General features: G+C 46.3%; 1 protein-coding gene across 5 annotated transcripts in view; it reads left to right on the top strand.

The window, feature by feature from the left end:
- The window catches only part of znf385c (zinc finger protein 385C), a 154521-nt gene that overhangs the window by 74912 nt on the left and 58157 nt on the right, over window positions 1-21452 (top strand). For 4 of the 5 annotated variants that reach the window (XM_037087874.1, XM_037087873.1, XM_037087877.1 and 1 more), the window contains one exon: window positions 9623-9646. The exons of the other annotated variant lie outside the window; for it this stretch is intronic. In XM_037087874.1, coding sequence (XP_036943769.1) covers window positions 9623-9646 — 24 coding nt within the window. The remainder of the gene's footprint in view (window positions 1-9622; window positions 9647-21452) is intronic. 5 annotated transcript variants of the gene reach the window in all.

The raw sequence follows: 21452 nt of genomic DNA, 5'->3' as shown, positions 1-21452 counted from the left end.
GACTGAACTTGACCCAGTTTTACGTCCGCGACACTCGCTGCCACCCGACTTGTGATCGTACCGACTGTATTGTACGTGGGCCAGTTCTTACAGCTTTTATGCAAATACCGTCTTGAGTTCCCTGCTGAGCTTGGCCGAAAGAGACAGCTACACCTCCTCTGGACTCTGACACACACACACATGCAAACACACACACACACACACACACACACACACACACACACACACACACACACACAATGCCATTTAGAGAGCGAGCGAGGCAACTCATGGATGATTTTCATTGTTATTCATGTATTAATTTATTCGCTCATGGCAGACGTGAAACGGGGCTGTAATATGCAGATGTGGGTTTGTTTCTCGATGGGAATTTTCCGGTCCACTGCCTCTAGCTGCCACTAATAATAAAGACAGGCAAGGTAGGTGGAGGAGGAAAGGTGGGGTAGTGTAGAGAGGAAGAGAGAGAGAGAGAGAAATGTGAGTTAGAGAGGGGTGGTTGGAGTTGTCAAGATGCCTCCGGCCATACACCAGCTCTCAGACACATCCCCCACTCCCTCGCCTCCACGCACACACACATTGCATTGCAGTGACCAGGTGTGATCTAGCTGTGAATTATCTTGTCCTTGACATGAAGGTGTGCATGTAGAAGTTGTCCTCTCCCTATTGTTGACATGACGCCTGAGCCGCCGCTGGCTGTTGCTCCTCCGTCTGTAGATCAGCAGTAGGAGCTGATTTCACGCTGACTGAAGATCAGGATGCGAGGCCGGCACTTTGTTTTGACCTGCTGCCCGACTCAAGATCGCAGCTCAAGATGTGGCTTAAAATGAGGCTTCAACGGTTACTTTTTGTCCCCTTGTCAACACCGGCTTTCATTCCTCTGCTCATACAGAAAACAAATAACTCCGCCATGCAGCTGCTGGGAAAGCTAATGCATTTTTATGTGCAGCTTTATTGTAACGCTTGCTGTAAGAAAATAAGCGGTTGAGCAAACCGACTGTGTCACCGGCCGAGACATAAATAGCCAGCGACTGTAAGGCACCCCGCAGGCAATTGGCTGTGAGACATGTTGTTTTCTGCGTGTGTTGTTGCCGCGTTGAACCGGGGGTGAGCTCCTGAGGGAGGGTCACAGGCGTGGAACAGTGCCATGTCGGAGGAGTAATGATGTCAAAGACAGGCAGCGACGAATTCGCTCTATTTTTCGCTTCCTCGCTGCATGTATAAGAGGCTTTAACCCCCTCCTGTCTGTGTGATGGAGTGGCAAAATGGCAGCTGGAGCAGAGGAGGGGAAATAGGGCGTGGAGGAGTTCATATGGAGACGGATGAAAGTCAAAGCCAATCACGCGGACGTTTTGAGCGATACATGGATTAAAACAGACGGTGTGAGGGGCCACAAAAAGACCAGCAAATGTTATGTTCACAAAAGAATATGTGTTTCCTTTACAGAACTATCAAAATAAAAGTATAATACTGTCTTAATACATTTTGGAAGAGTTTGATACTGTCTCCTGTCATGAACTGTGTAAGCTGAGTTTACAGGGAGCAACAATAAAAAGAACAATTTAATTAAAAGCGGAGTTAAACTCTGAAAAGCTTGATTACCATTCTGCAGCATCACCGCGACGAGGAAGACTCATTATAGATTGGCGGCTAATTAGCAGCATTGTCAGGTGGAAGGAGAGGGCTGGCAATCAACACTTTGACACGTGAGTTTTCAGGGTAACACAAGACATAAAGCGGAATAAAGGCAATAAGGCAAGATGCAAACACATTAGAGTGACTCAGAATGGCTCTAAGGGATCAGCGGGGGGTTATGAACACAAACAAAGAGAAATGAGGAAATAAATGGTATGCAGCGCGGCAGTGATGACGTGTATTTGTAGGCTAATTCAGAAGTTAGCATCGACCTGGTCCCCCCCGGCAAAAGGGCCGGGGGATTTTTAAAATGGAGTGGTCGAACAAGCATTCAGATCCTTTACTAAGAAAAAATAGATGTAGTATTTCAAGCCGTGCATTAGTAGATTTCCTCATGTGCACTCTAAAAACATTACTCTGCACTGTTGCTAACTCCACAGGAAACCTTAAATCATCACTCCACCCGATAATGCTTGTTTTAAAATGACCCCTGTTGAATTATATTATCATATATTATATTATTGCCTAATTATTCCGGATGCATAAACATTCAAGAGGCATTTTAATGTTGCAGCGGTTTTGTGTATTCATCTGCAAAACAACTATTAGCTGCCGAAAGATTGTTGTGTAAATATATATTTATATTTGGAATTGTACTCAGATACTGCACATGTAAACGCACTTGCTTACATCCCCCCCCCCCACGCTGCTATAAACACAAACCACACAGCATCCATTATGCACGCTGACGTCTTGTTCCCCTGTGATTTGTAGACACGCACACACACACACACACACACACACACACACACACATGCGCATGGCTATCTGGAGCTCGAGCCCACAGGCATGCACCCAGGCCGGAGTCCAAGCTGTGTCAAATCAGCAGAGTCTTCACCAGAGGCCAAATCTGTAGCGTATAATTAGCTTTTAATCAGCAACCTCATTCAGGCGAGCAGTAAAGATTAGCCCAGCTTGGGCTCTGCTTAAAATAAGCATTCATAAATGCGTGTGAAAGCCTCTGACCCATCGCATCCAATCATACGCGCACAATGCTCCCTCCCTGCCGTCCTCTCTCTTCTCGCTCATGCCTGTAAAGCTCCTCTGTATTTTACCCTCCCTCTCTCTCTCTCTCTCTCTCTCTCTCTCTCTCTCTCTCTCTCTCTCTCTCTCTCTCTCTCTCACTCCGCTCCCATCCCTTCCCCGAATTTGTTAACATTTTTCCGCGGGTGTCGGTCGACAGATCCCCATTTTAAGCGGGAAACATGTGCAGCGACTTCTGCCGTGTTGAAATCCGCCGCATTGTTTGCCAAAGACACGCGAGAGCCTGCACGTAACACAACAAGCCCGACCTTCATGACACCTCCCTGCGCTGGAGGGCCTATTTGGATAATCCAATATGGAGAATTTAAAGTGAGTGTCTTTATTAAAAAAGCTGCCGGGGGTTCGAGAGCGTAACATTTCAGATGAGCTCGTCTCGTCTAATCCCTGCCTCTCTCTGGGGTGAGCTGCGGCGTTTATGCCAGTAATGAAGTGCAGTGAGATGAAAGCCTTTTTAATGGGATTTAGTTAAACTGGGACGCAAACCAGAAAGTCGGGGAGAGTGGAGGAGAAGACCTCCTCGCCGTCGCCGCCGACGTCATCTTTATTTCTGCACTCGAGCATCAGTGGTGATTATTTAACAAATATGTGTCACTTCTCTCCATTGGCTGCGATGGACATCAATCACAGACCTCCTTTGTATTTTACTGCTGCCGTAGTTTTCTCTATTCCTCGCGGTTATTTTTCCCAGTCGGCAACTCTTTAATTTCCCTCTTTTCCTGGCCGTCCGCTCACACGCTCCATCCTCGTGTGGTCGACGGTGAAGAGGGAGTGAGCGTGGCGTATGCTGCCGGGTCGAGTCAGCACGCTGTGTGGGGGTTGCGTGTTTATGGCTGACAGGTCGGTTGGAAGGCTCGTTCAGCCCGTAACCGCCGGCTACATTATGTATTGTGGAGTTCTGCAAGGTGTTTGTGTGTTTATGTCTGTCTGCGTGTGTGCGTGCGCTAAACTGTACCTATCCTACATCGAGGCATTAAGTTGTGTCTGTCATCACGCAGACGAAGTAAGATCTTTTGCTGGAGGTTGAGACACAAAGCCGGCAGCCCCGGGCAGTCTCTTTCTTCTGTGATCTGGAAGAATCCACGCAAACTCTGGCACACATCCTCAGAGCACTTCACGGCTCTATTAAAGCGCCAAGAGACACATAAACTGGCACAAAACGGAAAGTAACCGCCACAAAAACTCCGTCTAACAGAACTGTTCCACGTTCCAAAAATTCGGACGCGAGTCGGCGGTCTGAGCGAGTCGCAGCTGACGGAGAAAAATCGCACCTTGTGTCGTGTCGAAGGATTCAAAATGTTTGGCGTTAAGTCCAGTCGTCGGCAGCAGTTCCACTTTATTTGTGCGTGTTTTCTGGTTGGAACTGGGGCCGCTGTTGTCAGAGAGGAGCCGGAGAATTAACACCAAAAAAGCATCAAAAACTGAAAATGATACGGGTGTCAGTGCGGTGGTGAGGTTTATGAGGCGTTGTTGTGCTCATCACCTGCCCCTTGTTTCTTCGACTCCTCTCCACACGTTGCAGTGTGAATGAACAAAACAAACTGTTTGCCAACAAATCTCTGTTTCTATTTCAGCAAAGTGGCACTCAGAAAAAAACTCGTCTCGCAGGCTTTTGGCAGTTGTCTGGCTGCAGACTCTCTAATTGTACGACATGTAGCTCATTGTGTTTTACCTTTCTGCCATTATAACCAGCCTACGAGTCTGTGTCTGTGGGTGACGGATGTTATTTTTGGGTTGCCTTGGCTCCATATTATATATTTCTTTCTACCATTTAGCTTCAGACTTGCCACACTGTAAAACCTCCCTTGACACTGCAGACGAGACAAAATGCGATTTGCAAAACCAGGAAACTGTCAGCCTGTGAGAGCCAGTGTGTGTGACCGGCACAGAGTCCAGCTCACTCCAGCCAGCCAGCGATCCTGCTGCTGCTGCTGCTGCTGCTGCTGCTGCTGCTGCTGCTGCTGCTGTGATGAGTTTGGCTCATGACCTCCTCGGGGCCACGCTGCCATATTGGCCCCCCGCTTATTGTTCTGTCAACAGCATCTGTTGGGCCCGATAACAGGATTAGACCAGGCCCCTATAGGCTGGCTGGAGCTGGCCTGGATTAACTAGAAAGGCCTATGTTGTTGTGATTTTGTGTGTGTGTGTGTGTGTGTGTGTGTGTGTGTAATTTTAACTCAGAGCCGATCCTCTCTATCCTGCACACTACAGCAAAAACTGTATTTTTCCTCTATCAGTATGATTTTATACTTTGTAGCACAGAGCCTGTACGTTACGGGCTCTCTGCAAGATTGTTCATATGTTTTACAAATTGACCCTGAAGCTCCAGGTGAATCGAGCGCTGTTATCCCAACCAGGGGATTGAAGGTCATGTCAAGGTCCAGCAGCATGTGGCTCATGAATATTACATGTTTTCTCTCCAACTTCATTACACGCCGTCCTGGTTTTCACAGGTAATAAACAGTTTTTCCCGGGTCAGGGAAGCCGGCACACAGATGAATCCCCGGATTAGAATCCCATGGAAACTGAAGCAGTATGATAATAATCTCTTTCAGACCATTGTCTGGTTTGTTGTGGCAGCGTTAATCAGAAAATCAGTGAAAAAAAAAAAAGACAGGCCAACAATAGCTGTTAAAGTCTGGGAGACAAACACACACACAGAGATCGATAATGGCCTTGGCACCGAGCAGGGAGAGGGCTCACAGGAAGGGCACGGACCCAGAATACACACTGGGAATCTCACAGCAGCGTGGCAACGACGTCCCCAGCCTCGCCGACCCCCCCCCGGGATACACGAATCCCACCTCCCCCTCCTCCCCGCGCTGCTTCTCCCCCCGCTGAGAGACATACCTGCCAAAGCGGCCGTGCTCCTGTGACATTCCTGCCAAGCCCCGCGGCGGCTGATCTGTTTGGTTCCAGGAATTTAGGCAGTCTTTTGGATTAAAAGTGGAAAGAAGGGGTTGTGCACAGGATGCGAGACCTGGATTACTGTGTGTGTTTTTCCCATGTCTGTGTGTTTCCGCGTCAAACAAACGGGCCAGACCTTTGGTGAAAAGAGAGAGAAAAAAGGAAAAAAATACCCAGAGCAACCGTCAGCGGCTCAGAACAGAGCGGTGACCGAGGAAGAGTAAATAAACTAGTTGTCAGTCGTCTCCTCTCTGCACTGCCTCTCTAATCTCCATCGTGCTCGCCTTCCAGAGCCGTAATCAGGGAAAGGACTTCCAGCTGCTTAAAAGATGAAGCTATTGTGCGGCTTCATGTCAGGACACACATCGTACCCACAGTTTCCTGCCCTCCCTCACTGCCATTTCTCTCCTCGCTCGAACAGACATGCACGTTGCCACAAAACATTATTTGAGACATTTCACAGAAAAGCGGAATTTTCCCATTCCCTCTGCCATCCTCTGCTTGTCAGGAGCTGCGTTTTTTTAAAAATGGCTGGCAGATGCCACGCTGCACCGGGCTGATTGTCGCCGCCTTCAGCGTGTCACCACGACTCTCGTGTCAGGCTGCACCGCTCGTTTCCGACCAGTCAGATTAATCAGACGCTCGTCGGAGGAGGCCACCGGTCACCGCGTCTCCATCTCAGGCTTCCGAACAGAAGCAGAGCCGAGGGACGGGCGGAGGAGGAGGAGGAGGTGCACAGATGGAGTTTTAATCCCTCCTCAGGCCTTCTTCACGTTGCATTCTCAGTATGCTGCTCGCATGGACTACGTCTTAATGTATAAAATATCAATCCTTAGTTTTATAAAAGATTCACCACATCTTTAGGTCCAAGTCGAAATAAAGACACATTACGTCATTCGTCATTGATTTTCTTCCTGATGGATCCGCTTCTGAGAAAATGATGGTGGTGGAGGTCCGTTCATGCAGAACAAGTGTGTTCTGAGAGGCCCGCTGTGCCGACACTGCAATCAACACCCTCAAGACTCTGAGCTCTGATCAGTGATCGAATCTAACCAAGTACACTCATCCAAGCACTGAACTTAAGTACAGTTTTGAGGTAGTTGTATTTTACTTGAGTGTAGTTTTACTCCACTACAGTTATTGGGTAACTTTAGTTGCTTGTTACATTGTAGATTAAATGACTTTGGTGACTTTTCACTTCTACCAAAGTAACATTTTATCACCGTATCTTTACTTTTACTCAAGTATAACTTTTGAGTATTTCATACAACACTGGCTCCGATCAATAGTCGGACCATACATGATCAAATTACACATTTCCTTTGTGAGCTCGTCAAACACACACATGGCAATAAAATACTCATCGGTGGTTGCCAAACCTTGAAGGACATCTGTAGATGGGGCCACAACTTTGAAGAAGAGCGTTCAGTAGACTGGATGTATTAAATGACGCTCGATCGTGGAAGAATGGCGTGACAGTACAACTGAATGCGCAAAACAATGTTTTTGTCCGATGCCTGAGAGGTTCTGAGGCATCAGAAAGAGTGAAAAGAAATCAATAGGGACACTCCAACATCATTCTTTCACTGGCCTTTCTTCAGACCAGCTAATCAATAATCAATATTGGTGAATTATCATCGTGACAGGGTGGTGGCATTGAAGAGTACAGGGAGCCGGAGTATCTCTCCCCGTCTCCAGCGCAGTGAGAGCGTGATGAGGGCAGGCAGAGAGCTTCAGACACTCCGTTTTGCAACTTTGAACAAAAAGGCTTCGCTCCTCTTGCCCCCCTCCCTCCCCCGCTCCCTCCCTCCCTCCCCCCAACTGAGCCCGTCTATCTGTCTATTGTCTCGCCATCACATTGACTCCCTGTCATTGCCTCTATCTATTATTCGAACTCCTCTGTCTGTCAGCGTCTCCCGCGCTTGTCTTCCTCTCCGCGCTGTTAGCCTGTTTCTGTCAAACAGTTTTTCATTCCGTGTCTTCTCGCCGGGCCCCCGACTCTTCATCCCGACACTTGCTCCGTCTCCTCTTAACAGCCGTTTTATCGTATGCAGCCACGTCGGGCGTCTGGTTGTGCGCACGCTCTCCACGGGGCTCCCCTGTGTCGGCCCCGGGTCTTCTTGATGATGAGTTCACGCATGCAGATGCACACACACGCACACACACGCACACACAGCGTCCACGTCAGCGCGCACACCCGGACACACATGCTCACAGTTAACCGCGTTCACACAGATGGCGGGCAGGTGTAAGATGTGACACAGTCCAGATAACAGAGGCTAGATTCCTGTGACACAGCTCATACTCTCCCGCTGCCTCTCGCTGCCTTTGTGGCTCTGTAGTTTATTTCCTTCATGTCCTTCCTCCGATATACTTGATTTGTGTCTGTCTGCTAGCGGGGCCTCGCTCGGTCCCTGGCCATCGTCTGTCATATTTTGTCTGTTGTTTGACCCCATAGCAGGACAAGCAGAGAGTCAGACAGTGAAATTGAAATGCTGCGCTCGGAAGCCTGCGTGCATTACATTATTATGTTGTTAATAGTAATAATTCATGGTGTCTACCAGAAAGATACAACCAGATTCATAATGCAACCATTATGCCCTCTGGTATGACTCATACTTGTACTGTAGTGACACAGTTACGCATGCATACACACTGGATTTGCACAGCGGTGCTCACACTGTTGCTATGTGGTTTGCTCTCTACAGTGTGTGTGTTTGTTTGTTTGTTTGTGTGTTTCTATGCAGAGGACGGCGGGGGGGGGGGGGGGTCGGTGGTTGCACATTGTGCTCGGTCCAGTAGACCCCTCCCAGTCAGAGCGGAGCTGTCTCAGCTCGTCAGCTTTAGACTCGCGTGGCACCCTGATCCTCCCCGACAGTCGGCCACGGGAAATGATGGGACGTGAAACCGCCCACAGCACCCATGTGACCAGGCGGGCTGGCGGGAGGAGTGCGGTTGGATGAGGGTGGGAGGGGGGTGTTGGACGGGATGTAAAAACAGGAAGGCAGTGAGGGTGATGTGCTCTTGCAATAGCAGAGGCAGAAACCGTAGCCTTGTCTGGCACAGCATGGGCAAGATGCACGACACCTTGGCACACACACACGCACAAAAATCTCACACACACAAACACAGACAGACAGACACACACACACACACACACACACACACACACAGTGAAACTAGGCGCAGGCCACGACTACTGTGATATTTTATCCGCTTGAATGGCGGTGAAATGATTCTCAGCATGCCTGGCTCCAGACCTTTAGGATCGTGCCATTGTCTGTAACTCCACATGCCTGAGCTGCTTCAACCACACACACACACACACACACACACACACACACACAGACACACACACACAGACACAGACACACACACACACAGACACAGGGGGAGAGGCTGGTTACGATACAGGGAGAGTCATGAAGCCTGTTATTAACTGTCTAGTATAATGCTTATACTAACATCTGTTGTTGTTTGGTGAATGCAATATTTTAGTTTTTAATAAAACAATTCAAAAAAAGAAATATTAAAAATGAGATTAGATATTTTCATTACCATGCTAATGTCTGAACTTTAATATAAATGCTTTCTGTGCGCACAGTTCTTTAAATATGTTTTGTTTTCTTGGTGAATTCACTGGAGACCTGATGCAGCTGGTGGGAGTGACAGTGTTTGAGATTTTTCTTTAAATCATTTTAAGTTTCTCTTAGTTTTTTGCCCAAAGCGCCTAAACTTTACTTGTGTTTTTTTTCTCTTTCTGTGCGTCATGGGGTCCCTCCCCGCAGGGTAATTCCTCACAGCAGGCCTCCACAGACAGGGCAGAGGGAGGTTATGGGCCGGGTGGGGCTGTAACTCGGCCTTGGAGTGAAGGGAGAGGACAGGGAGATAAAGCATGCATATGCAGGTTTTTTCCAAGCCTCGAACCCTATAGCCACGTTTATAGTCCCCTTTTCTTTTTTTCTTTTTTTTTTTTTTACAGATTTTCCAGACCATCTACCATCAGGTGCGTCAGCCACTGTCATATTTCCAGAGCCGAGTTGTGTGTTTCCACTGGGCCATCAGTGGCTTCGCTGCATACCTCTTATAGCGGATTTCTTTCCCCTCTCACCTTCAATATCCTCTCTCATCCCTTCAGATTGAGACCGCATTTCAAATCATAGCTGTTTCTCCTCTCTTTCCGTCCTCCGTATGATGGTCTGCTTCCATGCTGTCACATTGCGTAAATCTGACGGCGAGTGCCGTGGGAGCTCCTTCGCTTCTTTATTTTTCACTCTCGTTCCTGCTGCAGTTTTGATGTGTGCAGCACGGTAGCCACACTACAGCCACAGCACGTCTCTCTGTTGTGGTTTCATGTGAGATGCAATATTTGCACCGATGCTTCTCTTGAGCCAAAAGCCGTGTTCAACAAGCTGTACATGCACACCCCGCCGACTTACTGCCCATCCTTTGCTTTTATAACCAGGGCCCACCTTATATGACCCTCCTCCTTCACCTTCATTTTACCAAAATAAAATGCTCAGTTGACCTTGTCCTGATTGTGAGGATGATCACTCGCCATGTTTATTATTTGCTTTCAACTCTGAATAGCCTTATCTTCGGTGTACAAAGCAGCACTCTGCCACTGCAGCGACTCTTCCTCCCTTTATCTGAGTCAACGAGCACACTCGCACCCACTGACTGCTTATATTGTATTATTTATTGAACCAGAAGACGAGCGCTTTCAAGGTGAATACAACCAAAATGTATAAATATTTCTGTGAGCGCTGGGCCCTAAATATATTTCTATATATGTGTGCACCCAGGCAGCCAACATGTATAATCGTTGATTATTACTGCTTTATACTCACCTTGATTTTACTCAATACCACGTTGATATGAAATGGAAAAAATGGTTTAATGACGTTTTCCATTTGTGGCCTTGGGGCAACAAAAGCTTTAAAATTTTGAAAGCAGGCGTAAACATGTATGTAATCTTCCCATTCGAACTCGCATAGGTATGTGTGAACTCGTGCAACCTTGGAAAAGCAAGAGTCTAATATGTGGTGATGTTTAACCTGTAGCCACCGGTGACGAAGGAGAGCCTGACTTTTATCCTCACGCGGCGTTCGTCTGTCGTCGTCGAGCACTAAGCAGAAGACGATCCGTCAGTCGCTGCCGTCCTTACCGTGTTTCTCCAGATGAATCGCGTGGGAGCTCCGCATCAACCTGACAAGTAAATCACACGTCCACTTCTACCTGTGAAAAAAATACTCATGAATATTATGCTAAGGCGGTGTGAAGCATCCTTGATACGTAACAACAAAGCTGAAATTCAATGCTATTCCCCTCCTGACTGTGTCCTCGCGTGGCAGCGACGCAGCTGAACTCACTCTGAATATGATTTTGAATGTATAACTCCTTTTAATTATGGTTTGGAGTGCCAAGGCGGCAATTACGGAATAAAGTACAATCCAGCATTATTAATTCATCGTACGGCATTAGTCACTCTCACGGGGCCAGAGTGAGCGAGGAGTAGCAGTCTAGCACACTGTGTCAGGCTTGAGTAATGGCAAACAATGACCTGCACGTAAAAGTTAAATACAGTATATGTCATTTTGAACGCTTTGCTGTGTGAACATATAGTGGATTAATGGTCGACAGCGGCTTCTCTGTTCTTTGTTTTGGTAGCCAGTCCAGCCACACTTGCAAGTTAGTGAATTTGAGTCTCTTACTGAAAACATGTTTCTGAAAACATTTAAATTAAAAAAATATATATAGGCTTTGCATTAACAGATCTTGATCCATATTTGATCACAACTGTCTAGTTTGACAGTTGGATCCAAGATTCATGAGCAGTTTGTGTGCGGATGCCGCTTTCTCTTTCCCTCAACGTAGTCTGAGACGCTGCTGCTCCGGCGGGATGTCGGGTGGCAGGGAATTTTGCTAGATTTCACCTTCGAGGTTGATTTAGAGTGGTGGATGAAATGGTTCACCCAGAAATGTGCATCGTAATCTACTCAAACCCGCGTCCACGGAAAGTCGGGTGAAGTTTGATAGTCCACAGAACATTTTCTGGAGCTTCACAGTAAAACAGCTTTCTCCTGAACACATGAAGTAGATGGGGACTTGTTTTAAAACATACAAAGACTTGAGAATAAACAAACAATGAAATGGCTCCATACAGCTTGTCCAGCATAATCCATGTGTCCAGAAGTCGCAACCCATCCAAAACTGAATTCAACAAATACAATTCAAGTCCTCGTCAACCTCAGTTTAGGAGACTGTTTTGCTGTGAAGCTCCAGAAATGTTCTGTGGAATAAAAAAACTTCCCCCCCTTACTTTCCACTGGCGTGAGGGTGAGTAGATAATGACTTAATTTTCATTTCTGGGTGAACTAATCCTCTTAGGGGAACTAGTGGACTGAAAAAACATGATAAAGTGGCTTTTAGGGTGCCCTTGGAATGGAGAAAACTTGATCCTGTGCTTGCAGCTGGTGCCTCTTCTCACCCCTCAAACAGCCTCAGTCCGCGACGGGTAGCTGCACAAGTGCTGCGGCTGACGCCTGCCTCCTCAAAAATAAAACATCAGAGCTGCGCTGTCAGAGATGCCATGTGGGGGGGGACCACATTGAAAATTAATTAGAAAGCATGAGTTGCTTGTGTTTTTCTCCGACAAGTTTCTGATTTGTAGAGCTTGTTGTGAGTAAATGTTGATAAAAGGCTCGGTTATTTTCTTCTTCGCCATCTACAAGTCGAACCCTCTGCTCCCCACAGGCTCTGTGCCAGTAAATATAGCAGCGTAATACAAGCGGCTGCACAAAATCATCTCATAATTAGCCGTGAACGAGGCAAACACTCCTCCATCACTTGTATCAAAAAGCAAATGAAAAGGTGTGGGAAATGAAATCGAAGCATAATGCAAACTGATCACGTACGATACATCTGTCTCATTAAAGTATATCAACAGGTGGAATCAGCCAATGAGCTTTTAACTCAGAAACTAAACAACTATGTTGTGTATCCAGAGAAAATGAAGTTGCCATCAACATTGAGCGGAGAGGCCGTTAAAATGGGACCATTTCATTTAAGTCCTTCCTTCCACAGACGTCGCTGGGTTGTAAAGTGCTTCAAACTCCTCCCTCAATGGTGGAATGTAACTGAGTACATTTACTCAGGTACTGTTCAAGCACAGATTTGAGGTACGTGTAATTGTCTTGATAATGCATGTTCAGCTACTCTACACCTCTACTCCACTACATTACTGCTGTTACTTTCAGACCTGTGTAAAAATATGCACCATCTCCAAGTGTGTTGATTCAGGAGAACATTAAGTTTCAGCCCAGTTTCACATTTGCTTTGTCTGAAACGGGATAATTTTCCCGTCGTTTTTGTCTGTGAACCCAGACAGAAACTCACAAAACTCACAACTCAAAAGAAGTACTTGGATGTTTTTAGACTCTCTGTATCAGTTTTTTGTCTAATCCGACCTTTCCTCAGAGAGTTACGGTCATTTATTATAATAATACTCTTCTTTATTTAATTTACTGATCACGTAGATGTGTCCAAAAAAGTTTAGGGAGAGGAAAATAGAATTGTGAGGTTATTGAATGGTAACAGAGGACAGCGAAATTCAAAGAGATGCGTTATCCATATGACAGGAACAACAGAAGTAACCGAGCCTCAACCACTGCCGATGGTTTCCTTGATGAATCGATGCTGCAGAGCGTGATGGCGTGATCACAGAACTCCATTTTCCATGAGTCTACGAGGCAAACAGTTTGGATTAGTGGTTCAAAAAGTTATTAAAGATTTAAGAGCAACATCCAGTTTCCGCCGCAGGCAGCTGTCTATCAGCTGTCTTTGTGGTTTAAGGTGAATGAAGTATTTAAAAACCTTCTTGGTTGTTTGTCCCAGACCATGAAAAGTTGACTTCTTAGAGCCACGTGACAAACACTTGATCATCTCGTAGAATATAATGCACTGCTGTAAACTAAACCACCCAACAGCACTTAGATTAGAATAAGGATTTGGATGCGACACTTTCCTTCTTACTTCTTTTCTTTTAGTGTCGTGTTTTTACAGTTCGATGTTAGTCCTTCAACTTCAGTAACGGATCTGAAACTTCCCTCCACCACTTGCTTCAGCCCTCCCCCCGAGGACTGTATGAGCTCTCATGATGTCTCACAGCAATGCCGCAGCATCTCCCTCAAAGACAACCAGCAGTTAGTTGTTTTCCTCTGAGAACTACAGAAATAACAAAGCACAGCAGGAGGTCAGGTTCAGCGCAAAGCCAAGCGAAGTGCAGGAACGTTCCGGCAACGATATACATAATCGAGTTCTCACACGTCTCCTCCGTTCAGCCGGAGCGTCTTGTTATTCTTGGCAGCAATTACGTCAGTTTGACTGCAGATGCTCCGGTGTTTTCTGCTCTCTGCTTGAAACACGAAGCAGACATTAGGATTCCCACCTGCCTCCTGTTTCCCCCCCCACCACCACCACCACCTCAGCCAGCAGTTTGCCTCTTCACCTGATCTGTTTCGCTCCCTCACCTCCTCCTCCTCCTCCTCCCACCCCTCCTCCCCTGCTCCCCCTCTCGCCTTCATCTTCGGCTAGTGAGCCCAGCCGAGGCAACGAAACACATTGATGATTTATTTATGTTAGGGAACCCGTCTTTTTTTCTTTTCTTTACAGCTCTCTCTCTCTCTCAGTCACACACACACACACACACACACACACACACACACACACTTTCACTCTGTCTCCTCTCGTGTTTGTCTGTCTGTGAAACCGTATGTGACAGTGATGCTAAATGGGGCGTCCTCTCTCCCGTCGTGATAAGATGGAATATGCAGGTGGCAGAGCTTACGAGCACAGTACACACACACACACACACACACACACACACACACACACACACACACACACACACACCTTACTCCTCTGCAGTATCATGCTGAGATGGCAGCCTCTCCCCGCTCTGGGGTTATCACACATGATCTAGGTATTCGACACTATCGGCTCAGTTTTCTCAACGAAAACACTCCTCAGCAGCCGGTGCGTCAGGTGACACGAGGTGTGACGTCTTCATCTGCAGCCACAGACAGATGTTTCCTGTTCTATCACTTCATGAGTTTTAAAGATGAGTTGTTATCACCTCGACGTATCAGTTATACTTTGGGAGCAGTCTGTATATTCATTCCCTGCATGTAAGCTCGCATACAGACTCGCCAGCCTGTCGGCCACCACATTCACACCGTATATTAACAGGGGGAAGCCTGGTGAGTCGCAACCTTCTGTTGTCTGGAGAAACATACTCATAATTAAGACTGGAAGTCTCGAGTGTGTTTCATTTAAAGTTCCTCGCTGGGCAGCAGACTTTACAAGGAGTTTAATAAGTTGCAACTAACGGTTCAATTAATGGTGCATAAATCATTTATTAAGGCCTTATAGATTAAGTAGGAGCCATTCATAAGGACAACGTCTGCGTCGCCGTGGTTTGTTAATAATACCTTAACGTTCTCCTCCAGCACAACTGGCTTTGTTTCTTTAACCAGGTCTTTTATTCATCACCAGCGCTTCAGCTTCTGCGAGCGCGCTGCAGATCATCGGAGCAAAATACATTTGTCATAAAACTTATTACTGCGGCATCGCACCTCCAGATGTGATGGAGTATCGGAATGAGCCATCTGAAAAGACGAAAAGGGGGATGATGTACACCTGCGCGCTTAATGTCGCCGCCATAACTTAGTAATAGATGAAGTGTGGTCTGCAGCTCTTTTTACAGAAGGTAAGTAGAGGTGAATTAAAAGAGTTAGATAGAAGTAAAATCTGGAAGACTTCAGCAGCCAAACTGATCTTTTAATGTTGTTTATTTCACATGAATATGTCTGATAAATGACCAGACATTTGCTCGATATGTTGTTGAGTTGCGTCACCCCAAATGTTCAAACACAAAGAAATCCACATTTTCTCTCAAGATGACACAGATATCCTTTAGTCTGTGAACCAGCGAGGAAGCCACTGTATTGTTTATTATTGTTTGCGTTGCTCACTGATGATGAATCACAGTTATTCGTCACCTTTTGCTGCACGTTCTGTTATCAGTGAAGACATCAACTCCCATGATCCCCTGCTGCCTCACAACATCATCAAACTCTGTCTTTTGTAAAGTTTTGATTTGAGTGACACACTGTGCTTTTAACACTGATACAGGATTGATTAAATGTAATAACCAAAAATCAAAACATATTACCGGGACTGCTTTTTCGATAAATGTGTTGATAGAAACAAATCACAGGAAAATTCTTTCGACCAGTTAAAATGCATTTATTGTTTTCAAGGTCTAACGTTTCCTTGCAATGACAAAAAAAAGTCAATTGAACAGTACAAAGAGAGCGCCGTGAAGTTTCCTTGTGATTTTTGTTTGAACTGTTGAGCCGTGTCTCACAGCGGCCTGTGATCTATAAAGCACACTATGTTGTTTTAACCATCAATAAAACCATTAGCCATGAATCCCCATCGTCCGTCCCCCTGCAACAGCTTGAAAAAGATTCTTAATATCTGTTTATCAGCTTCATTATTCACGCCTTTTCCTAATTAAACCAGAAGTGCTTGGCGTGGTTTTGAGCTGAAGAAATCTTTCAGAAGTCTGCAACACAAAGTAACGCATTATTATATTATAATGATATTCGGTCTGGAACTGGTTCAAAACAAAAAGATTTCCTTCACTCTCTGTCTGTGATTGGCAGTGACAAAACTTTCTATGCTGCAAAAAAAAATAATCACAAATTGGGTTTCTGGTATCGGGATGTTGTGACAGTTTGTCCAAAACAAGTGAAACGGATTTTTCCCGGGGACTAATTGACCTCAATCATACCAGAGAAATTACAAGAGAGGAGACAGACCACTTAGAGCGTTTTGAATAGATGAGTCCGTGCCACCAGAGACTGCAGACGTGCGACACATAACCCAAATCAAAAGCCGACCGTCTACTTTACGTCAGCCAGACTGCGCTGATGTGAGAGAGCAGCCGAGATTCACAGCAGTTTTAACCGTGTCGCTGCTGGTGCGGAATGACTGCGAATAAGCCTGAAGAGGAGGACACCACGATAACACACGGGATTACCAGAGAAGGTGGGGTCAACCGTCAGACATTCAAATTGTATGCATTTAGTTTAAGTGGTCTGTTTGGACGAGCTGACTGCGTCACATCGCAGCACTTGATGAAATAAGTGCTGTGATGTGACCTTTTTCAGGGCAGGGTTAACAAACGTTCTTTGACTGGTGAGTCAGTAAGTGCAGTTTTAGAGTCCCGATGACGATTGACAGCAAAAATTGTTACTCTCTCCCCATTCATGTAGATAGGCACTGGTCTTGTTAGCTTGAAATAACCCCAGGGGCAGAGCCAAGATGGCTGCTGAGTGGCGAAATTTGACACACTTGAATCTAATTATGTAATGCAAATGTGAGATATTTGATCATTTAGATTTATAACAAGGCTTTGAAAAGGAACAGGAAAAGGGAACATATTTAAAGAGACGATATGTTAATTTTGCAAGTACAAAGGTCAGTGTTGCAGCTGTGGCTCAGGCGTGGAGCCCGCGTCTTATCTTCTTATCTGAAGGTCGCTGGTTTGATTCCCCTGGTCTGCTCGTGCCCTTGGGCAAGGCACTGAACCCTATACTGCTCCCGATGTGCTGGTCGCCACATCGCATGGGAGCCAGTGTATGAATGTGTGTATGAATTACTGTAAGTCATTTTGGACAAAAGCATCTGCTAAATGCCCTAAAATGTTAAAAAAAAAAAAAAAAAAAAAAAAGTGAATGTTTTTACAGTGAACACAAGGGTAAAGAAACTCTCACTCTGATTTTTCTCATTTTCTCCAACTTTGACAAACAGGCTAATCGCCTAAAACTTCCAAAAACTTAGTCTAATCCCTCGACTTGCCTCCAGCGGCTGTCACTGTATGACTGGGCATCTTACGCCGCCACCCATCAGCAGCTGTCTCTCTTGTCCGCCCATCTTCAGATTACTTTAGCTCCTCACAGTGCTCAGTGCTCCTCCAACCTCCTGTCAGTCTTTCTGTCACTTAGTTAGTCTCTCTGTCAGTCAGTCAGGTAGCCGGCCGGGCCGTTACGCTCCGAGGGCTGTTCCCCCTTCCCCGACGATCTCCTATTCATTTGTTTGTTTGTCTGAGGCGGGGAGAGCGTGAGAGAGGTGAGGGGAGGCAGAGAGGCAGATGAAGAGACTCCGGTTTAGTCGGAGATGGCGGCGTGGAAAGATATATGCCAATGCAGAAAGCAAATTGAGGGAGCGAGCGAGGGAGGGAGGGAGGGAGAGAGAGAGATAGAGAGATGTCAATTTAGATAGTGGGAGCTTAGCGTTACACTTCAAAAGGAGGAGAGCGAGAAAGAGAAGTGGAACGAGAGAACGTCCGAAGTTTGCTTTAGAAAAAGATGTTGTTCCGCGGTGAGAGAGAGCGAGAGACGTGTGTGGAGGGGTTAGAGAGAGAAAAGATGTGAGATTTGTGAGAGATGGGGACTGAGAGAGAGAGAGAGAGAGAGAGAGAGAGAGGGACATTGTTGGTTTAGAGAAAGAGAGAGAGCGATAGAAGATAGATGGGTGTTTGTTTCTTGCGCTGCTGCCAGTCATTACCTAGTCGGGCCTCAGTGGCAGGTTGGCAGAGCCGGGCTCTAATTGAGGAGGCCGGTGGCTCGGAACAGCCGAGAGCGAGAGAGAGGGAGAGGGAGAGAGAGAGAGGGAGAGAGGGAAGGCTCACTTTCCTCTTTGCTTTTTCATAAATTAGCCTGCCAGTCATTACGTCCTGGCATGTGGTCGGGATCAGAAAAACACCATTTTCAAACGCATTTGCATTCGTCACAAGTTTCACGCTCTGTAAAAGCAGCAGCTCATAAAGCCCGGGCTGCGTGCATGCTGAACCAGGGGCCGGTCGCAGCCCAGACGCCACGATGAAGTGTTAGCGGTTGCTTTTCTAATTTGTACCTGTCAAAGGCTGCGTAGTGACATTGCCACAAAACACATCACGTTCGCGTTACGTGTTTGTCAGCAGGCGTTTCAACACTTGTAAACACAGCACCGCTGGAAAGTCTTAAGGAGACAATTTTGCCACAATTTCCATCCGTGCTCTTTGGGGACAAATTGGATATTTTGGGGGAATTTGAAGCCAAACCACTATGTTTCCTTCACCCTTATCCAGAGTGTTTTTTTGTGCCTAAACCTAACCTGAGCATGAGCAAAGAAAATTTAACCTAAAGAAATAAAAGACACACAGTTTTAACTTATCTGCTGTTTTGCGGAAATGTATTTTGCCTACTTCTCTTTGGCTTTATTGCGATACTGTATATATCTTGACATTTTGAAATCTCATCATGTTTGATTCTGCGTCTCATAAGAGCGTTTCATTTGTGTGTTGATTTGTTTACCCAGCCTTCTCTGTTCTGAATCCTGCCGGTGACACCTGTGGATGTGAAAAAGCGTCTTACAAATCTTCAGAATGATGGATAGGAGAATAAACTCTATGAGCTTTAGTTGTCCTTCCTTGAATACATTTGCTCGGCTTTGTCGTATGTCATACAGAACAATTATAAAAAGTGTTGCCCAGACTGTTAGATGACTTCTGCACAATGGTTGCCAGCAGAATAAAGAAGATTATCTACAGCCATTCATCAATATCCATTAACTCAGAGGAGTGGCGGCGGCGTGCGTCTCGTTTAGCGCACCACGCAGCTCTCACTTCCACGTTCCCTCACACTCGTCCAAAACAGCTACGTCACTCTCATCTCACACACACGCACACAAAAAGGTGGACATGACGAGGCTGTCGCACGTTGAAAGGTATTGATCGGGCCAATCCTGAGAGGCGGCTAGACAGACTTCACATCGAGGGCAGAAAGAGGCATCCTGGGAGGTTTGTTGCCATCCGTTAACGACTCATTCAAGTTGGGATTTGTACAGAGAATGTGGGCGAAAGATGGCAGTGGAGGTGGAAGGACGTTGCAGAGATTACCGGATGAAAAAAAGACGTTGTGTGGAATTAGGCTTGCGCGGCGCCGTGCGACGCTGTCATCTTCTCAGGTGACAGCAGCCATCTCCATATTTCACGCTTCCCTCTTCCTCCCCTCCTCTCGGGTCTCGTGCCCCCGCTGTCACACCGTCCCCGGTGGCGCTCGACTCTCCCCCCCAACCCGTCTCCACACTGCAGCCCATCCACCCCAAACCAACCCGGCCCGATGCGGTGACAGTGCCGGCGCGCAACAGCGATCACACGCGGCATAATAATGGCGAGCCGCTCACCTCTCCTTCAGTTTGCACCTTAGCGTCCCGTCCTCAACATCACACAACGTAAACAGCCATGATAGTGGTGAAGCCCCCGAGTCAGCAGTGAACTTCACTGTGGAGAATCGTGTGTGTGTGTGTGTGTGTGTGTGTGTGTATGCAGAGTTTGACACTAGAAGGCTGTTTTCACATTCAAAGCTGAATGTGTCAATGTTCTCTGCGCTCACTGAAAAAAATCAGATTTTAAGAGACAAGAGAGTTTGGAAGCCGGTCCCGTCCAATGCTACTGTGATGTGGAGCCTCCAGTGCTAATCCACGGAGAATTCACCTTCCAGTGAAGAAGGAGACGGCTCGTTTTCCAGCAGTAAAACTGGTGAAATGACAAGTAATTTCACATTCTTATACCCTGGAAGTTTCTTTTTTTAATGAGGAGAGAAGTGGTGCCATTTTTTGTACAAAATGATTTAATCTTTGTACAGATAGTAGGAAGGGTTAGGTCAGACAAATAGATACGTAACTTAACATAGATATTTGACCCAAACCATGATCTAACTGCAAACATTTTGACAACGAAGGTCACATGACTGAGGTTGCAATGACTGCAACCATCTCACAGTTACACAGTATATGTTATTATTAGTATCAGTATGATGACCCTTGAGGCAAAAAATCAAAAGTTTTTATATATATAATTATAACTATATTATATATTTTGTCCTGACATAAAACTTGATCTAAAATTGATCGTGTTTTTAATAACAGTAAAGCAAATATGTATTACAATCATCAATTTTCATACCACAGTCTTCCTTGAAATCTATATACCACTGCAGCCGTACACATGACTGTCAATAACGACAAACGCCGCCTGTTTGTTGATCCGTCTTCCACAGAAGTGAAACTGGAGGATTCACGTATGAGTTCCCCGCAGAAATGAGACGCTGGTGTTCGCGCCGCATTATTTGTGCTCAGATTGAAGAGAACGGTGCTGACACGCCTGTTTTTCCTCATTCAGATCACCCAGTCACGCTACCGAGGCTGATCATCAGCAATCAGCGGCTCGAGCCGGGCACAGAAGAACAGAGTTGTCCAAAAAAAAAGACACAATTTTTGTTCGTCTTGAGTGTGACAGCTTGACCTTCTCTTCCCGCCGGGGTTCGTCATTCATCACCATAGATACTCAGCTCTCAGCAACTCGGTAAATACCATTAGTATTAACAAAGTCCACGAGTGCCCACTGCAGACTCACACATGAAGAGGAACAATCACGTCGTGATGATTTGATCCACCCGGCTGATCCGACATGCGCCACGGGACTTCATCTGTGCAGCGAGGCTCGGCTGGAGAGCCGCGTGTGAAGTGGTTTGTTAAGTTGAAGCCGAGCAGATCACAACAATACTACTGATTTAGTTTACATTTAAATTGTGTGGCTCTTTCTAAAAAGAACGAAGGACCTGCCAACATGTACCACCATGATTAGTTTTAACCGTAAACCCACACCGAGTTAGAAATATTCAGTTATTCCGGTCGCTGAC

The sequence above is a fragment of the Acanthopagrus latus genome, chromosome 23 (genome assembly GCF_904848185.1).
Source record: "Acanthopagrus latus isolate v.2019 chromosome 23, fAcaLat1.1, whole genome shotgun sequence".
Classification (NCBI taxonomy): domain Eukaryota; kingdom Metazoa; phylum Chordata; class Actinopteri; order Spariformes; family Sparidae; genus Acanthopagrus; species Acanthopagrus latus.
Note: the sequence above shows the minus strand (reverse complement) of the source record. Positions and strands in the feature narration are given on the sequence as shown.